The 19,919-nt window shown below is 41.0% G+C and overlaps 1 protein-coding gene across 1 annotated transcript in view; it reads right to left on the bottom strand.

The window, feature by feature from the left end:
* Window positions 1–19,886, bottom strand: part of UBE2E3 (ubiquitin-conjugating enzyme E2E 3) — a 59,705-nt gene extending 39,819 nt beyond the window's left edge. Inside the window, exons 1-3 of the mRNA XM_009885615.1 lie at window positions 19,835–19,886; window positions 18,863–19,065; window positions 16,656–16,706 (exon numbers count right to left, since the gene is read on the bottom strand). Of these exons, the coding sequence (XP_009883917.1) occupies window positions 16,656–16,706; window positions 18,863–19,056 (245 nt within the window). The 5' untranslated portion in view covers window positions 19,057–19,065; window positions 19,835–19,886. The remainder of the gene's footprint in view (window positions 1–16,655; window positions 16,707–18,862; window positions 19,066–19,834) is intronic.
* Window positions 19,887–19,919: the final 33 nt, after the last annotated feature.

Raw genomic sequence — 19,919 nt, 5'->3', positions numbered from 1 at the left:
AATGAAGAGTCAGCATCGATACTTGACTTCGTACTAAAAACAGTACAAGAAACTGTAATAATTACATAATCTACTTTCATGAAATTATCTTTAATGGCTGTGATAGTAACTTCATTAAGTGTCAGTAAAGGAAACGAAAAAGCTTAAAGATGAGGTCAGAACATGCACTTTTGGCTGCTTCCTCAGGAGACGCATCAAATACGTTATTTCTGCCTGAGGAAAAGTGGACTCCTGAGTGTAGCTGTTATGCAGCCCAAAAAGAAAAATGAAATCGTGATATGAATTTTTCTGACCCCAAAATTAAAAGGAACATAAGGGGACAACTGCAAGAATAAATTAGTTGATCTTCATCTGAAAAATTCATGATATTGCATGTATAAATGGCATATTATAATAGTAAAATATATTAAAGAAGCATAGTCTTTTTTTTTTTTCTTTGTCCCCAATACTGCAGCAGACACACAGGCATATTATTCCATAGGCTCTGCCAAGTGATGTTTAGCAGCAGCTGAAACACAGCCAATTCACGCTCCCTTCAGAAAAGCATTTAAACACACACACACACTACAATATTCCTGAAAAAGGTGAGAAAGGTATGGTGTGCTTTTTCTCACTCAGGGCCACATCACAGAAAGGCAGTAATTAAACAGGTAGAAACAAAAGAGGAATGAAGAGAAGTAAGTCCAAGTTAATTAACATAGCTCATACAGTTGCCCCTTGCCCAAATATTCTATGAAATCCCAGTAAAAAAAGAACGTTTTCATGGATTTTGTATTCCAGCCTGACTGTGAGCAGCTAGTTATGAAAAGAGCTCTCACGGAATTAAATGTCACCCAAAAAGTAGTTTTTCCTACAGATTAAGGGAAAGTGATGGAAAACTGTTTTAGGACAAGAAACAAACAAACATAAATAAGTAGCTTTGCAGCATGAGAACATTCAAGGACTGTGAATACAACTGTGCCGGGGAGAAAAGGAAAGACTGAGTAACACAGATGAAGAATACCACAAGTAGGCAGTTTATTTACACCTACCAGCGAATCGGGGAGTGTTTCTTGTTAAGACTATGTTAACTCCATTCAACCTTTGGCCACTAGTAATCAGCTGTAATTGCAAAAGAAACTTTGTCTGAAAATACAAGGAATTATAGGCAAAAGTTTTTAATCTGCTGCTGCATAGAGTAGTAGCTGTAAAAAGGTGTGTCCCAGTATAATGCCGAGCACTAATCCTCCCCACAACGTAGAATACCCTGGAGTAGATAATAACATTCTCTGCAAAGTAAATCCTCTCTTTATTTATACTCTGGCACGGTTTCCCGATGTTTACATTTATTCAACAAGCCAAAAAATTACTCAGACTTATTTTTTCTTTATATTTCACATTTAGAAGAACAGCAAAGCTCTGAGCACCTGGACCATAATTAAATCTATAATTCATCCAGCAGCATGAAGACTAATACACAAATAAATTAACTCCACCTGCCAGAAGAATTAATAATACGGGGAACAACTTACTGCAGATACCAAAAATTAGAACAGAAAGGTTTTATAGTAAAGCTTCTGTCTTTCAAACTTCACTTAAGATCTTTTTCCACAAATTCCTATTCCAGCAGTGATCCAGACTCCAACACTAAAACTTTAGAGGCTAGAAAAAAAAAAAAATCAGAGAAACTACTAACTGACAGATTGACAGGCACAATACCCATCAGCACCGTCATTTTGAGTCACGCTACAAGGAGAGCACGGCTACACCATCAGCACGCTGGGCCAAAGCTGTTTCTCCCCAGAAGAAAGGGGTGCCCTCGGTTGGCGCTGCACCGCTGGCTCTGGAGCAAAAGCTGGGGCACCCCAGAAACAGGCTTGCTACTAACGGAAGTTTCAGCCTCTTGGGACCACTTGCAGCCAGTGCAATTTCAAACAGCACTCAGGACACCGCAGTTTACACGCCCACCATAGGACAGAAGAGTGCTAAGGGGTGTTTCTCCATCCTGTTCCACACTGTTTCTCTGTCCTGTTGTGCGTACAGACCGGATAAAAGCCAGGGTCTGGCTTGCACCTAGCTTAGAGACTGTAGTTACACACTCCAGCAGTGCCAGGATGACTCACGGTGCTTTGCACTCTGCCAGCTGACTTTGTACCCAACAGAGATGTTGCACATGGAAAGCACAAGCAGTTGCAGCTACAGCATCTCACAGACGCTGCTCGTCAAGCATTCATTGCTAAGGACATCTACTGCAAAACTAACCAGAACTGGCCCCTGGCTTTTGTGATCAGCAACTGACTTCAGAAAAAGATCAACAGAATGACTTTCAGAAATAACATCCAGTGCGCTGTGTGGGCCGCTCACAGCACAATTTAGTGTTGCCCTTTCTTTTTTTTTCCCTTCAGGCTTCAAAAGCCAATGTCTCTTTCAAAGTTAACAAACCTGGAACGCTTCTGGGCATAAATGGGTTTGGACTAAGACCTGGGGCAATACGGTCTCTAGTAACCACCTGTTGTTCTTCTTGCACTTTCAAGAAGCAGAAAACCAAAGTGATATTTCTATTGGTGCAGCGGTATTTTTCAAACAGCGCCCTTATCTCCCCACCTCCTGAAACTAGCTCCTATCACATGGGTGGGCGCGTGTCATCTGTACGGGAAAGCTGCCCAGCCTGGATGGCGGATTTTAGAGGGGAGGTATCCAGCTTATCTCAGGTGTAGGAAGAGGTATGCTTGCTGTCACTCTTGTCTGTTTACTCCCATGTTTAAAAACAGAAAGAGACTGCGAGCACAGCTGAGCCTGACAATCCAGATAAGAGATTTTATTCACATTTACTTTTCAAAGGTCAGAATCTGAATACAGGAGTAAAGAAAAATTAAGCACACCAAATTTGTGTTTGTCAGAAAACAAAGCAGAGAGTTACCAAAACCTCTCTTCGAGTCCTGCCTGAGTGAAACCTAGGCAGTAGCCATTTCCAGCACAAACCTCAAGCGCAGCCTGCTCCTCAGCTAACAACACAGAGCAGCACACAGAGCGATTCACAGACGAATCAGATGGCCTCAGTAGCATCCAGCAGGATGAGGAGTCACATCCATTCACTGAATGGCACAATCCTGTACTGCAGCAGCCTGCAGAAGGCACAGGTACCCGTCAGAGGGGAACGACCTGCCAGCACACAGCCCTACCACCCTGCTGGGACTCCGGCTGTCTCAGTCGGCAGTGCCGTACCGGGGAGCTCAACAGTGCCACGTGCCCAGAGCCACAAGAACTGAGCAGCCAAGACATCCAGAAATCTGGGTCCCAAGTTCAAAGATTTATTTTCCCGATGTTACATACAGCCTAGGTATTTGCGAGGACAGGTTAATTCTGACCTATGATTTCTAGGCCAGCAAAGCTTTGTCTGCCTCAGGCTACAGAACTCTACCCCATGCTTAAATGGGTAAGGATCCAGGGAATTTGAGATTTTCTAATGAAATCTCAGTGTGAGAGCTAAAATGTCATCACGTAACCGTTTCACTAGTGATCACCCAACAGAAGCAGCCAGCAAACAGGTTTGACCCATTCCACAACTCCACTGCCTAACTCAATCCTTCGCATGCTTCAACTTTTCTCACCAAGCCCCAATCCAGATATGAGCATACAGACTACAAAATTAACCTCATTCTATGCAAAGCAGAAGGCACCACCGTGCAGATTAAACAAGAAATTTAAAATTTTGCATCAGCTTCTCCAGCATTTGAATTGGGCTGGAGCGCAGTGACAGACCTGGCCACAGAGACTGGGACGTGGCTGGTGCAGGACACAGCACCAACGCACTCCACGGGGCCTCTGCGCACCCACCACCCGAAACAAAGCACTGAGCCAGAAAACCTCCACAACCCAAACACAAGGTAATGTGTTGCGACCACCAATTCCCCTGAGGAAAGGGATGGAAAGAAACTTTAATAAGAATCTGAAAACAACTGATAACTGCATTAACAAGCCAACAGTAATGTGATTTCTCACTGATTGTGTCCGAAGGGACAGAAGGCTAAATGTGAAGAACGTTAGCTAAAGCAGAAGAAACCTTTTCCATCTCTCCAGCCAATAATTGCCTAATGGAAAGTGCCTAAAGTAGCAACACTTTTAACTGTTAAAAAAGGAAAAAACCAAACTTGGGTTTTTTTTCCTCTCAACATTCTAATACCTTTTAAAATAATCTACTACTGAAAACAGTTTTACATACTTGGTAACTACAGCTTCAGAGCTGTAAACTTACAGTTCCACAGGAAAAGCTCAAAACATCTCACAGGTGCTTCTACACCTTGGTATCAACTTGCAGAACCAGCTCCTGCTTTTCACTTCCATTAAAACACTACAGAGAACAGTAAGGATCACCATCGCACAACGCCAGGCAAAATGAAGTTTATTAGACCTTCGGCAAATAATTATTTCTAGCTTTATTTAGACAGTGTATGTAAAGCACAGAAAAATCGCATGAAAGACAAACAAGTGCAGTTCACGGGAAGTAACAGCTCCCAGTTCCTTCTGCCCGGGTCAGAATTATTGCAGTCTAACTCAAGGCATACTTTTACAGAGCTTGCTTTCTGTACAGAAAGAAAATCAAGTGATAACAAACCATTTATCTGATTAGTACAACTCACATCTCTCCATTTCCTCCATCCCTGACCCCACCTTCACTAATTTCTAGTAAAGCACACTTGTCATCGTGTGGGAACTATGCCAAGAATGCCCTTTATATCTAGGAGAACCACACAGTGCTCAGGATACAATAGTTGTTATAGTATCGACAACCGCTATGGTTAGCTTGCCTTCTAACTGGTACGAAATTATTTTGTTTCTTCCATTCCTAAGACAAAAAACCCAAGCATGCTTAACAAAAAACCAAAGGCTTAAAGTAATGCTAGTCTGCAGTATTACCACGAAAATAAATAGCCAACTGAAAGGCTTGAAAGAGAAATGCTTTCACTGTATTTTTTCTCAGAGAATCTAGATGATTTCTCCACATATTGATCTATTTAAGGTTTGGAACTGTAATTACCAAACAAATCACTGCTCTCTACTACTCTATTTTGGTGAAGTCCCTTTTACTTTAGTAACTTGTTTCTTTTTTAAAAAAACAAGTTATGGTGTGTTTGCTCTGGTATTACTTAATAGTAATTACCAGCTGTAATTCTGGCTTTCAGTTACTTTAAAAAAAAAGAAAAAGAAAAAGAAAGAGGCAAATCAAACTCAAGAAACGAGGTAGCCGGGTTGCTATTGCAACTCTTCACACTACCCCAGCAATCCCAGCACTCTATGGAGGCAGAGGAACATGGAGCTAGGTACTACCTGGCTGGCTAAAATTTGTATGGCTATCCTACAAAATATCTACTCCAGCCAAGCAAACGCTTTTGTAGCCATAGACTGTGCTTCAAATAGTTTATCATGTGAAGATCATGCTCTCAGATTTGATTACTGTTTAATCACGGTTGTAGAATTTTAGGTGCAGAGTATTTCTACCTTTTGCATAAGAAGTTTTTTCAATTATTCAGACTATGCTTTACACGCAGTAGGTTGTGCTGTGTAACTTAGATCACTTAAATTTGCTTCCATGGGAATACAGTGTTTGTTACAGCGTTCATTACAAGCTGATTTTAGTCTCTGAAGACCTCTCTTTGTTTTTGCTTTATAGGCTAGAAATTAAACCAAATCTCATATTTTTCTCCCCAAGACAATGAAGTCCAAAACTAAACACAAAACTGGGCTTTGGCGTAGTGGGTTTGCTTCACCGGGCCCTTAAGGCGTCTGTTGAGGGAGGTGTCGCAAAATCTGTAATGTCCCATTACAGCTGTAATGTCCCACTACAGCTTCTGCCATCGATAATAATGAAGTAGAAGACAGATATGCCCCAGGTATCTATGAACAAGTTAGGAGGAGCACCAACGTACAATGATAACACAGAGCTCAATGTCAACCAACCATCCCTGCACCATTTCACTTGTCCCGTGGATCCTCCAGCTTGGATGAGGTCTCTGATGTTGAGATACCAGGGGGAAGGACTAAAGGTAGTTAAAGTATGAGCATACCCCAGGCGGTGACTGTACAGTAGACAAGTCCTTTGGTTGTTAGAAAAGGTGCCTGTTTGTGGGAAGACATCTGGCTGTCCATTGTCTGCTAGCACAGCTGGGGCTTCACAGCAAGAATCACCTGATTCTTGAATGTATCTCCTATCGTATAGCTACTAATCTATTGTAACGCTTTTCTTTTTTTCTTCAAACTCATTTTGCTCAAAGCATTCACAGTCTAAATGCTTTACTTAAATGGCAAACAAAACCAGCTTTCTGCCACTAACCTTCCCTTACAGAAAGGAAAGCACCGATATTTCTTTTTGCTGCTTGTTTTCCATTTGTCCCATGGAATCTGACCTGGTCATGCTCTGCTGATTTACTCTTTTCAATATTTTGGCGACTTCCACATCTAGGCTTCAGAGTGAAGTGATAACCTGGGTTCAAACCTAAACCACCTCATTGCAGCTCCAGGCTCAATGAACTGACCTCGCATGACTGAAAAGCCCCAGCGTTCTGTAGCCCTGTACTCTTAATCCAGTCATGGGGTGGCTTGAGTGCAGGGCACAGCTCCCTCCGCTCACGCCACGCTAATCAAGCATCCACATGTCAGGCTGGCGTCACACCGAATGCGTACCTTAATTTGCTTACTGATTTCCAGCCCTGCCACTGAAGATACATGAAGGGTTTCTGGCAAGGGAGGAACCCACCTCAAAGACAATTGCGTTGTGAATCCTTGAGGCTGGCCTTTAGCTTTGCCGTCTGCTCTTTGCCTTCGTTGGCTACCTTCCCAGCGCCTGCACCCTTCTGCATGCCTCGGAGAGGAACTACTGAAGTTTATAGCAGCATTAACTCATCAGCTGGAAACCTGCCAGGCTGCTTACATTTTCACTACAATCCTCTGAGCCCTGACTCCAGAGGGTGCTTAGAGATAGGAACCGTGGTCAGAGGCAGTGTGCTATACGACTGTTTTCTGATGTGCCCGGATCCGTTTGGGGTGTTGTGCACAGATGCATTAGGGCTTGCACATCTACAGCAAACAGCCTCTGTGAAGCAGGGGAAAAATGCCCCTTGCTTTTGTTTATCTCAGTGTTAGAGGTATTTGCATGCCTGTGGAACAAAAGCAGAGAATCCAAGCAGAGAGCACATGAAGTATCAAAAATCAAGATCCACTGCACAACCAGGGCTACTAGTTTCTCACAAAGGTGATATACCTCTGGAGAATTGATGACGTGTACGTAGCTTACTTCTAGTTAGCAGAACGTGACGACTTTGTGCAAGGAAAGTAGGATTGGACCCAAAATGAAAACAAAGCCAAAATGGGGGGGTGAAAAATAATAAATCAGCACAAAAATCACCAGACTGCTTTTCTTAATTGACAACAGGATAAAACCTGTGCACTTCCAGTGACTTTTTTAATAATTCCTGTTACTGTTGTTTGAAATTATAGAACCTGTATATTTTCCAGGATGATTATACTACAAAAACGTATTAAAATACAGTTTTTAAATGAGGGGAAGATCACTTCCTAATGAGCATTCCTTTAACATTGTCATTTAAATCCGGTATCACAGATAGCTTGGTCAAACGGGTCCTTAAGAGGTCACTTAGTCCATTTCCTGCTTAAAGATAAAATCAACTGTTTCTAAACTGCTCCTGCCAGTCATTTGTCTAAACTTTGTTTTTAAAAACATCTGGTAATGTAGATCCACCACCTCCTTACACATACTGTCTTTATAGCTAGGTACTCCTCACATCTAAATTAGGTCTTCCTTATGGCAATTTAAGTTGCTTTCCATAACCACCAGACAGGACTAGCAACAATTGCCTTATTTCTTTTGCAGCAACTATCTTCTATACCCAAAGATTATTCTTTCTTTCTTTCTTTTTCTTTCTTTCTCTCTTTCTTTCTTTCCTCTAATCTGTATTCTTTCCAGCTAGCCCATGTCACTTTGCAGCGTTATGCTTAAAACTGGATAAAGTGCTGCAGCTGCCCTTTAGTAGTGCTGAACTGAACGGGATGGCTTTATATACCACGTCTCCAACACTTTTTTTTTCTTTTTTTAAGTACATCCCCCTATTGTGACTGCTGTTCTATTTATTTCTCTTGCTGTGGCCTCGTATTGCTGATTCCTGGAAAGCACATGATCCTCAGAGTGGCTACACCTTTTCTGAAGAACTGCTCCTCATTCAGTGTTTTTCCCCCCGTGGATTTGTGCAGCTGATTATGCCTACTGAAGTGCTGTGCCTTGCAGTTCTCATTATTAAATTACATGCTATTTTTAAGGTCACTTCCTATATTTGCCCACATCACTCTGCATTCTAGTCCTGTCCTCCAATGTGCCTACAACCCCCTCCTCCCTGCTGTTACCTGCAAATGCAGTATTTATATGTTCTAGTCCAGTATCCACATCAATAATGAAAACATCAATTACTAATGACTGTAGGATGGTCCTCTACAGACCCTCTCTACAAATTCTTTCAACCTGAAAGTGACCCACTGGTAACTAACTACAGGTCACTGGGATGTTTCATCAAGGCAACCTCTCCCCTCATTCGTTTCTGAAAGTGATGCTTAGAACAGTAGTGTCAACATTGTCAAGTAAATTTGTATCTGAGTTCCTAAAAGATCTGGCCAGTCTGTTTTACAGTAAGTGCTGTAAAATTAACAACTGCTTCAGCCACAGTTCTGAACTAGATAAAAGTATAGTGCACCCTCTGCATGGGGAAAATTAATCCAAATTAATGCAAGCAGTCTAGGACTCGTTTATCACTAGCAGTTACTGGCTCAAAGTAAGGCATCAATTTAAAGTTACAGCATAGTTCCTGGCTAGGTTAATCGTATGCATGCTCCTGTCCTAGATGGCATCTGGATATTCTTGCTTCTGCCTACTTAGCCCTGAACTCAGAAAACACACTCAAGGTATTTTTCATGATGTCTGTATTACCTGGTTTGAAATGTTCCATATCTATGCAAATCCTAGTTACACCAGCTCCAGGAAATCTCCACACATCAGTGTTATATGAAGTAGTCAAATAATTTTAAATAAAGTGTTTCACGTAGTTTAGCTGATTCTCTTCTATTTGGACTTTATTAACTTGAATTAAAATTAGGTGTCCCAAGTCTGTAAAAGTAAAGATCAAACCAAATCAGAGTAACTGATACACATGGACAAATCAGTCTGATGGGGAAGAACTCAGAGCGCTAGGACCTTGCCATACACACTGTTTATCACAAACTAAGTATGACAGGCTGGCAGTGGTGAGCAATGCACAGTTTGAGTGTAAAAAGAAATATACATACATGACATATTTTAATCAGTTTTATCACAGAGCGTGAAGGGCCTTTGTACAGTTATACAATTGGATATTTGAAAAGCAGATTTGTCCTTAAGTCTAAGGACACATTATTTCGCGGCTTTTATAAGTTTTTGCACAACAATGCTTGAAGAATTGTTTAAAAAACTGGTCTGGCTTGGGGTCTTCTATTGTTTCCAGATAGAACCTAGACATAATGAGGGTCAGTTCTCTAACACCAGTAGCTGAGTGAAAAGTGTTTGAACTATGTCTACAACTTTAGAGTCAACAGACAGCCATAAATTATTTTTTTTTCTTTTCACTTTGACAGTAATGCTAATGAAAACTGGTGAAAGATTTATACAACCTTTTGACTAAAACACAGACATTTAAGAGCATGTACGACAGCACTGTGGACACTGCTTACACAAGTGCCTAACCTGCAAACCTGTAGGCATGAAAACTTACTCCCATGAGTAGATATGTTGATTTGTGTTGCATAACCCTGTCTTAATTATGTCACTGAGATTACTTGCATGAGAAATTCACTGTGTGGGCGTTGGTAAAATACCTTGGTTTACAGCTTGCAAGAGGTCGATACTAGCACAGGGAAAAAAAAAGACTTGAGGCATTTTGAGTTAGTGGATCTGTCATCTACTCTCAACTGAAAAGAAAGTAATTTAAATATTCTCACAATTCAAAACATTCAGGAGTTACACAATCTTCCAGTGTTGCGTTTTTTTAATAAAAGCATGTTAAATAACAGTGCACTGCACTTAACACTTAAATGTTTTACTGAAATGCCTTTCTAAATTTGTTTCACCCCTATTCCTTCAGCAGTTTCACTGACTAGTGGCAAATAAGGTAAAAGCCACTCTGCACACACAAAGATGGCAGAATCAGGCTGTTACTACAAATGGAGAGAAATACAAAAATACCAGACTTCTGATTGCTGTGCTAAATACCACCACTCCTTCCTACCCTGACCTAGACTGTACTCTTCTGGTAAGAAAGAGGGAGGGAAGAAAGAGAATGGAAGAAAATGTTTCGTAGAAATAATTCTAGATAAATCAAGGCTATCACTACATAAACATATCTTCAAATCCCTGTGAGCCACTGATTTACGTTCAGCAACTAACAATGAAGGAACTGCTTTAGAAGGAACCACAGGACCGTGTTCAGAGCTGGACAATACTAAAAATCAGTATTTCAATATTCACTTGAGAGCTTCTTCAAACACATTCTTACAAGACTTGTGAACCCTCTTCACTGTATTTTTGTAACTGCAACTGCAAACTTCTGTATAGGGAAGGAAGTGTTAGAAATAATCGTGTGGGTTTGTGTTCTCAGAACCGTTCTGCAAATCCCAGTTTTCTTTTCTCATAGCATGCATTTATTGCACTTGGTGGTGAGAAGATGCTGGGCAGGGAGAGACAATAAAAAGTATAATGTAACTATCAGAAGATACATTATCAAGTAGAGTTTGGGTGATGTTTTTTAAATTTTGCTAATTCAGCCTCAGCACAGGCCTTTTTGCACATATTCCTAACCAACATACCATAACCAACTTCTCCTTCTATAGGGAACTATTTAGTGCTCACAGTTAGGGGTTTCACTGCAAAGGTGAAAACAAGCAAAACTGACATCTTTTTTTTTCCTTCAGTGAGACTCAATATTTAGCAACATGAAGACGTTTGCCCAATAAGAAATTAACAGAATAAACACAAAACTGGGGGACTGCCATCGATCTGAAAAGTCAACAGCTTGACTGGAAAAAAAAAAAAGTACGTGCAACGACTTGGGCACACGTTTGTGCTACTGTACAGGGGCCTGGTATTTGACTGCATTCAGAATATACTTCCCCCTACTGATTTCAAAAAAGCAACAGAACTAACGCCTGGCTTTGACAAAGGAGAGATGGAAACTTATTACATTTGAGAGACAAAGGAATGGATTGACTTATTCATATCCTGGTGTGTCTGACAAAATGCTTTGTGTGAACAATGCCTACTCTGAAGGGAGGGAGGAAAAATCCAGCAGAGTTAGTTTGAATCACCTATTTAAACCGTTTAAGCAAACTTGGACGTTTTTTTTTTCCTCCCCTCTTCTTCCCCCCGGGGAGCACTATGGAGTAGTCACATGAATCTGCCTCACGCAGTGTCTGGAGTAGTCACCTCCATGGCAGAACTGGAGCAAAACACCACCGTGCAGTAACATCTTCAACAGGCACAACTGTTTGCAGAGTAAACATTTGCCTATAACCTTACTGTAGATAGAGTATGTTAACAAAAGGAAGGCTCCTACCAACTTAGCTGCGGCACCTTCCTCGCTAACACAAGGCTGCGTTAGCTCACAGCCACCGCTACCTCTGCACGTGGAAGAGCCCGCACCACCAGTGCAATTGTTTATTGCTCCTCATTGTTTCAGACAGCTCAATTGAAAGAGCTCAAATTGCTGGTCTGAAGAATACCTTCACAATATTGCTTTAAATACATACTGCAACGCTTCCCCACTGATGGGGTAATAACCACAGTGAGACAGTTACAAACATCTGGATTCATGGGTCCATAACTAAACCAGTAATAGCATTCGTCTGCCAGGGTTTTGCAGGCATTTTTCTTTGTGTCAAACTCCAGACCGTGGGGTTGGGTTGGCAACACTCTGTGGCGCAGAATTAGCCCAAGATGTGGCAGTAATGAAAGGGACAAATGCAGACCTCAGGAAGCAGAAGAATCCCATATTAAAACAAAACCCCTACATGTCTTGCTCCCATTGTGCTCAGTACACATACTTTGGAGCGTTATTTTAAAATAAGTAAATTGAAAATGAACTACTCATAAATTATCAACCTACTTGCAAGCCTAGGAGAGGCTACAAACAGCAAAATCATCAACTGATACCTTTTGTAGTATTGCTCAAGAAATCACATTAGTATCTATTAGCATACAAGGCCTGAAAATAAATAGGAATTGAGACAGTAATCCCTATTAAGGAAAATCTTTTCAACAGACCTCTCAGGTCAGAAATTCACTAGCTAGAGGATGAGACAGAGCAGGGAGCCTTTGGGATGATCCAAGCATCCAATTCTTACCAAGTCTTGGTAAGAATTGCCATTTTCCAGCAGCTACGAAGGAGGAAAGTTGACTCTCTGACCAGTACTCTAAGGCATGGGTTTTGTCTGCCCTTTCCTCTTTTTTATTTTTTTTAACCTCTTTCTTTCAGATGCCTGATCTTTAATTTAACAAAGAGATTAAAGCCAACTGACAGAACAGACTATAAAATGCTTAAATTCTCCCATTTGCATGGGAAAGATGCGCTATCTTAACTCAACTCTTTTTAAACCACATGAATTAAGCTCCGAGTGGATACACTGATTCTGGTGTTTGCTTTCATTTCCTGCAAAGTTTATACCAAACTGGGTTTGTTGTAAAATGGGTTGTAAACTATAAACTGAGCTGGCATGGGTGTTACTAAATTTCCATAATACCGGGTTGAACTTCAAAAACTTTCCCATGAAGATGAACAATGATTAATTTTGGAGTGAAAATGAGGAGGGGCAAGGAAAAAAGACAGAGAGTACATATTTTTTGCTATTGTGGATCAGCAGGGCAGCCAGGAACAGCTAAAGGAGGCTGCTGTAAATTCCAGTACCCCTGGGAACAGCCTCGCTTGTGCCAGCCCTAAACTCCAGGAAGTACAATGAGCATCGGAGCCGACTGTGCCGGGCTCCACCTGAGCTGCAGCCTCCAAGTTGGGCAGGTCAGAACAGCAGCCTCAGATACAACCTTAACTACAGAGCAGTGACCTCTGATCTGAACAGTTTTATTCCATGAACTGAAAAGAGTTATTCCAGATATGTCAAACCTATTTAAGAGCATCTCTGCAGCACAGATTTACCACGCATTACGTGCAAGATCTTCGCAGCATTTTCCTGAGAATGTATAACGGTGGGGTTTGGCACACTTCCATACCTTGAAGTATGTATAAGCGCTTGGCCATGGTTTGAAATTGAGCTGCCTAGAAGCAATAGGGCCAAGACCTTTTTAGCTTTGCTTTATGCTATTAAAAGCACAAAAGAAATTAAATACAGCACACTGCACCAAGCAGCACAGCTTTGAGTTAAGCCAGTAAAAGCAAGAAAAAACAGGATCAGATACCTGTGTCCTCAGTTTACCTATCTGTCCTAGTGCTACGGTGCATGTTGGACAGTAACTGACTCATTTCAGGCTCTTCTGTTGCGCAGGAGAAAACACGAGGAAAAAGCAGTACTTAATTTCCCTCCAACATCTTTAGTGGCTTAAGACCAAATCTAATTGTATTGTTTTCGATGTTTTATCTTTCTTGGAAATCACACCGAAATCACAGGAATTTCCAGTATTACTGTATGTTCAAGAGTAAAGCTATCAGCATAAAGATATTAAGTTTTACACTTGGTACCCAAGATGCAGTTTGTATTCACTGCTCACAAGCATGACAACGTAATGCACGACAACACGCTTTTTCTAGCAGTTCATTGTCCAATTAAGAGAATCAGAAATCAATCTCTACTGTTGAGACAAGCAAGCAAAAAACTCCTATTTAGACATTTTTACTGTGTCTGTCATTCTGCTATCCCAGTGCCTAAAATAGAAGTTCACGTGCAGCCCAGGCCTGCTCAGCACACCCAGGAACGGGGCTCTCCTGGGGCTCTGGCATTTTTATAAAACAGATGTTCTAGCAATAGATGTGACTGGGGGGAATCTAACTGCTGAGGAAACCTACACCTCCTTCGCATTAAAATCACAGTGCAACCAGTCGGTGTCATTTTAAAGTAGTTAAATCAGCCTCAGATCACTCCGATGGAGCGACTGCACATACAGTCACACTGGCAGGTGAGAAGTGGCAGCAGCCATCAGTGTTAACACAATACGGGACAGTTCAACACACTCTTCAGTATTTGTACTGTATCCTGTTAAAAGTAACATTTAATGTTTTACATGTGCCATTACCATATTTAAAAAACTGCTATTTTTTTATCACTTATGTAACTGAGTAACCAGAAGGACTACCAACATCCAAGAGCATCGGTTGGCAGTTGAATTCTTGTGAAGCCTGTAACATGTGGACTGCAAATGATAAGAGTATGCTTTAGAACTGGAGGAGAAACAACTTTGCATGGAGAAATCTCTTTGGGAGAACTTATAACATGAGGTCTTTTATTTTTAAAGCACATGAATATGCCCAAGTTATACAGGCTTTTAAATGTTGTGGGTTGGTTTGGTTTTTTTTACAAATTCTTTTCTTTTACAAGAAATGTAGTAAGTAGCACTCTGCTGCTTGTTGCATGACAAGCAATGAAGAGGTGTCATATGCCTGCTGTGTCACTCTGTTGCCTACCTGTGCTACTACATCCTATAAGAAAGCATGTTACAAGCTTCAACTGCTCTGCAGGTAACACACAGTTGCATTTACCTCCTGATACCAGAAAGGCTCCTTCTAACAAGTCAATTCCAATGTAACAGTAATCCTTCGGGCACTGAAACTCTGTTCAAACTGTTCATCCTGAAAACCCAGAATTGCTGTTAGAGAAGTCAACATCTCCTGTAAATATTTTTTATTTCGCAAAAGGTAAATATGCACTCATCACACTTTTTCTATTGAGTAAAAGGGTTAAATACTTCTTAAAAATACTTAGGGGAACAGAAGCACTGACTTCCTTACTGGCAAAAAGAATAATCTTTTCCCCTGTGCTCTGTAGGAGAGAAATTTGAATAATTTTAGACACATCAGGGGGTGGGGGAAGGGAGGGGGCACGTTCATCATTCTCCACAGCATTCCTGGGCATCTGGTAGTACCAGCTCACAAGAAAAACTCTGCAATACTCTTGTGCTAATACGAGAGGAACATGCTTTCTTTTCCCAAGGAGCTAAATATCAGATGGTATTGGAGAGTGTGAGCAGGGAGGCTTCTCTTTCTAAAAGCCAAGCTGTAACTTGCTATACCCAAAACTGCTACAATTATTGTTTCAGCAACTATAAGGTAAAGTGCTGGTGTTGTATTTCATTTAAATACTTTCTCTCCCACCATGCTGCCCTTTGAGAGTCCAAGTATAAAGTGCATGGCCAACACAGAACTAATTCCAGTAATTTATTAAAACTTATTTAAAAACCAAACCAAACCACCACACGCCCCCCAGAAAACCCAAACAAACCCAACAGACATTTGCGCTCTCAACAGAGCTCGCCTCTATTGAAAAGAGAGAGCCACTGACCCTGCATGCAAATACATCAGACTGCCTAGGCAATGTGCAGCACAGTCCTCGGGGTAAGACACCTTGACCACAAATTCAATAAAACACAGCTCTGGTTAGTCCCTGCTTTCACGGACTAGTCAGACAGGAGAACAACTCACATTTTACAGAATTCGCAAACCTTTCCAACTATTCAAAAAGCCAAACAATTCCAACATAAAATCAGAAAGCACTTCCAGCATTTTTTCAAACACGTACAAGGCTCACTGTTACACATGAGCTATTAATCTGAAGATACCTTGCAGCTGGAAATCTTACTGAGATGCATCAAATGAAAGCAACGTTATTTAAATGTAGCTTTACTACAAATCTGAACACTAGATGCTCACAGCTAACGAGAATTTTTATGCATCCTTTAAACAAAAGTAAAACATGCAGCAGATTTAAAGAAATTAGCTAGCCATGCTACAATTTAACTTTCCTACAGATCAAGTGCTCCAGTCACCCTCACTTTATTTAAGACTAAATGACTCAATCTTCCAAGCTTACAATTTCATTTTCTAAAACCTAACAGAAGTGTCTCCCAAGTTGGGAACTTCCTTAAAAACATTCTCTATCAAGAGACTACAACTTTGACCGACAGAGACATAAATTTAAAGGCAATACTTCAGCTTATCTAACTGTTAAGCAACATACAAAGAAAAAGCACATAAAAATCACATATGGTTCTTTACCTTTACTTCAGAATGAAGTGATAAGTCTATAAACCTGGCACTCAAAAAGCCAGTTCAAACTACATGCAGACATTAAGTTGAAAGCTTCAGCGTATTTTGAAGTTCACATAATTAATGTTTCACGAAGGCAGTTACCAGCTACAAAAAACAAACTGAATACACTTTACTATGTACATCAATCACTAATGACTACGCCTCCAACATGCAGAAGAAACAGGAAACTTCAATATCAAACATTCCCTATGCTTGTTCAACCTGCTGTACGTAATTTTTGTCTAACAGTCACCGGTTGTAAACACTAAGTTTCCCATTTGTTAGCCTGAGCACATTAATCTCCTACCACCATCCACAATTTAAGAAGCCATTACATACCTGCAGTTAGGAGGAGGATCAAGGGTTATTTCAGCTAGCTCCTTCTGGATTCTGTTGGTGAAATGAGAACAGACACAAAGCATTTGAGATAGTCTATAGAATAAATCAGGGAATTACACTGCCCTCTACCACCATGCAGTTAAATGCAAGATTGGCTTTGCCTTCAGTAATGCTAACATGGCTGCTTCCTCTTTGTTCTCAGAGGCATAACCCAAATCCCACAGCTGAGAAACTTTGCAGCTTTTTTCCTGCTCCACGCTGTATGTAAACAGAACACTTACGACTGAGTTGGGTAGAAATTTCCCACAAGTATTCAGAAAAGTAACTCTTTTTCACATCCGAGCACTTTTTACCAGAGAGATTTTCTTTTCAAGCTAATATGCAAATTATGTACATGACTAAATACCAGGGGGGAGCTGCACAGGCAGATTTGACAATGACTTTAAACCAGCGCTCCAGACCTGTGACTGGGGCTGAAGAAGTGAACCACGCTAGCAGCAGACACATTCTTTTCACAATATTTTACCTACTACTTTGCAGTGTGTTTAAAAAGTGGATTTGCAGATCTGCCAGGCTGTCTCTGTTACTGGAATAATCTCTTTGGATCAACTTTGCTCCTCTCCACACCTTCTGCTGCCTCTCCTCCCCCAGCCTTATACAGTAGCTGTATTTACATGATAAAAAGTGATATAATAACTTGAAATAATCTGTGCTTATTACAACCATTCCCAAGGTGTTAAGATCCAGAAGAGGAATACCGAAAACTTTTTGTCAGTTTCGTAGTTTATTCAGGTACATAAGAGATGTAATTTCAAAAGACGCATGGTAAATTCCTCTTTAAAATATGAAATAAGACTTCTCTTCAGAAAAGGACCCATATGAGCAAGACTGTGAATAGCAAGTGTTAAAATACGAGCTGACAGAAACTGCTCTGCATGCCCTTGCACTAGTACCAATAAGTTCAGTCAGACTACTGAACTATTTGAGATGTACGGAATTAGACTAGCAACAATTAAGTGAAATAAAGGCAAGAGGGGAAAACCTCAGTCTCAAAAGCCTGCATCTCCGGCTTTTCAAAAAGGATAAGTATTAACAAATTACAAAGCCTACATAGTAGTTCCAGAACTTTTCTTTCTTTAGCCAGTCCTATTTCAAAGGATTTCTTTAACAAGCTCAAAAGCCATCAAAGCCACCCAGTCACACTCTGCAGCAATTTTAAGACATTTCAAAAAGCATTTACTGAATTTAAGTCCAACACAAAATTACTAAAGTGTTCCTAAAAGTTAAAACTACAGCGTTCATGCAAAACGAGGCTACTACGGTTACTGCACAGCTTTTCTTACTACAGGATATTTGTAAATGTTCGCAAAGAAAAGCAACTCCAGGAAAATGACTGGAAAGTTATGGTTCATCTCCAAAGACCACTGGAATCAAGGGATTTGAACTTTGCTTATTTCACACAGCTGAATTTACAGAAAATTATCAGAGTGCATGACTTGAGAGCTAGGCTGCTAGAGTAACTTTATATGCAAATAAAAATGCAACAGATATAACTAAACAAGATTTCCAAAGATTTTGATATTTAAAGGTAGAGGCTACCTGCAGAACCCCATGGTTTGAATCTGCAGATTCTAGGGGAGAAAACTCATCTAAGTTTCTCCTGAAAGAACAGCAGAATGAATCCATTACTCCAAGGTGTTTAAGGCTCTCCTTGACATGAAAATGACATGTAAATTGACATGAAAAGCTAGTCATAAGGCCCACAGTAGCCACTAGGGTTTTGTGACTTCTTTAATTAAAGAGCATTGCTTGTCATCAGTCTACGGATGATAATAAAACACACCAGGAGGACTCCACCCTATACTAACCAGGCATGGAAACCTAACTCTGAGAAAGATGGCCAAAGCTGAGTCTCTCGCGCATTTTTGCAAATACGAAGCATATTTAGGTGCCCCCCCCCCCGAGCCATCCTGTAAGTTACCAAGTTGTCAAACAAGTCTTCAAAAGACATAGGACAAGCCTGTGTAATTACTACCCCAATAAGACATGGATTAATGAAGACAATGCCTGGCAGGCCCCTGTACTACAAAAGTTGGTTTTTTTTCGCTTTACAAGAAGAACCCCTCTACCTTGAAAAGCGCAATGCAAGCGCCGTGACTCAAAATACTGTGCAAAAATACTACGGAATATTTTACTGTCCCCTTTACCTTTTAGCACTAGTAGATAGCTTAGCAGTAGTTTTGCTGGATAGTTTGGTGTTCTTCTTCTGCTGGGTGGCAGAGGGTTTTCGTTCTTCTTGCTCTTCGGGTTCAGGTGCAGGTGGATCCCTCTGATCGGCATCTGAACTACCACTGCTGGTACTTGGACTTTCATCATCTGACCTCTGCCTATCACTGGACATCGTGGGGAACTTTTCAGGGGAAGGAGAAGAAAAGAGGCAAAGTTAATACACCAGGCAGGACTCTCTCTTGCCATTCCCCAAGTTCCAGAGAACACCTGAACCACTGACAACTCTGTTTCACTGAGAAATTAACCGAAATATACTTCTTTGTCTCATCCCCAAGGACTGCAGTTTGACAGCTACAAAGCAATATTTGCACTTCTGAAAATACAGATATTTCCAATTTTTAAACCCACTCGCATTGTTTTCATACTTTAAACAATATGCCAATTGTCGACTTTGTTCTAAGGCATGAGACAGATTTAGCAGGGTACTTAGGCAATGAACATTAATAACTTATGACACATTGTAAATAACAGACCTCGCTGAAAATGTTTTTAAAAAAGTCACTAATACCCTGTAAATATTTACACTGGAGCAGAGCATTTTATTGGGTCCAAACGCCAGATCCCCCCCTCTCCCCCTCTCTCCGAGAAAATACATTGCCAATAACACTTGGGTTGATTTCAGATGGAAATGTACACTTGCTCTGTGCATTTAAAGGGCTGGGCTGGGAAGGGGAGGGGGGGAGAACAAGGGGGTTTTTTTCTTGTTGTTGTTGTGGTTTTGTTGTGTTTGGGTGTTTGTTTTTTTTTTAAAAAAAAAGGGAAAAACCCCAAGATGCATTTAAAGCAACTCGGGCAGCAGCAGCCCCGGTTATTTACATGGCCAGCAGCGAGAACTGCATTTGGCCACCACAGAGCTGCCGGAGGGGGAAGAAGCATAATTCAAACTGCACCTTCTGTACAGCTCTCCCCCCCGCCGCTCCCCGCGCAGCTCCACCAGCCAGACCGACATTTTTCCGCCGACCGGGGGAAGCAGGA

Source organism: Charadrius vociferus, unplaced genomic scaffold, assembly GCF_000708025.1.
Source record: "Charadrius vociferus isolate BGI_N301 unplaced genomic scaffold, ASM70802v2 scaffold315, whole genome shotgun sequence".
NCBI lineage: Eukaryota > Metazoa > Chordata > Aves > Charadriiformes > Charadriidae > Charadrius > Charadrius vociferus.
The sequence above is the reverse complement of the archived record's forward strand: the minus strand, read 5'-3'. Positions and strand labels throughout refer to the sequence as shown.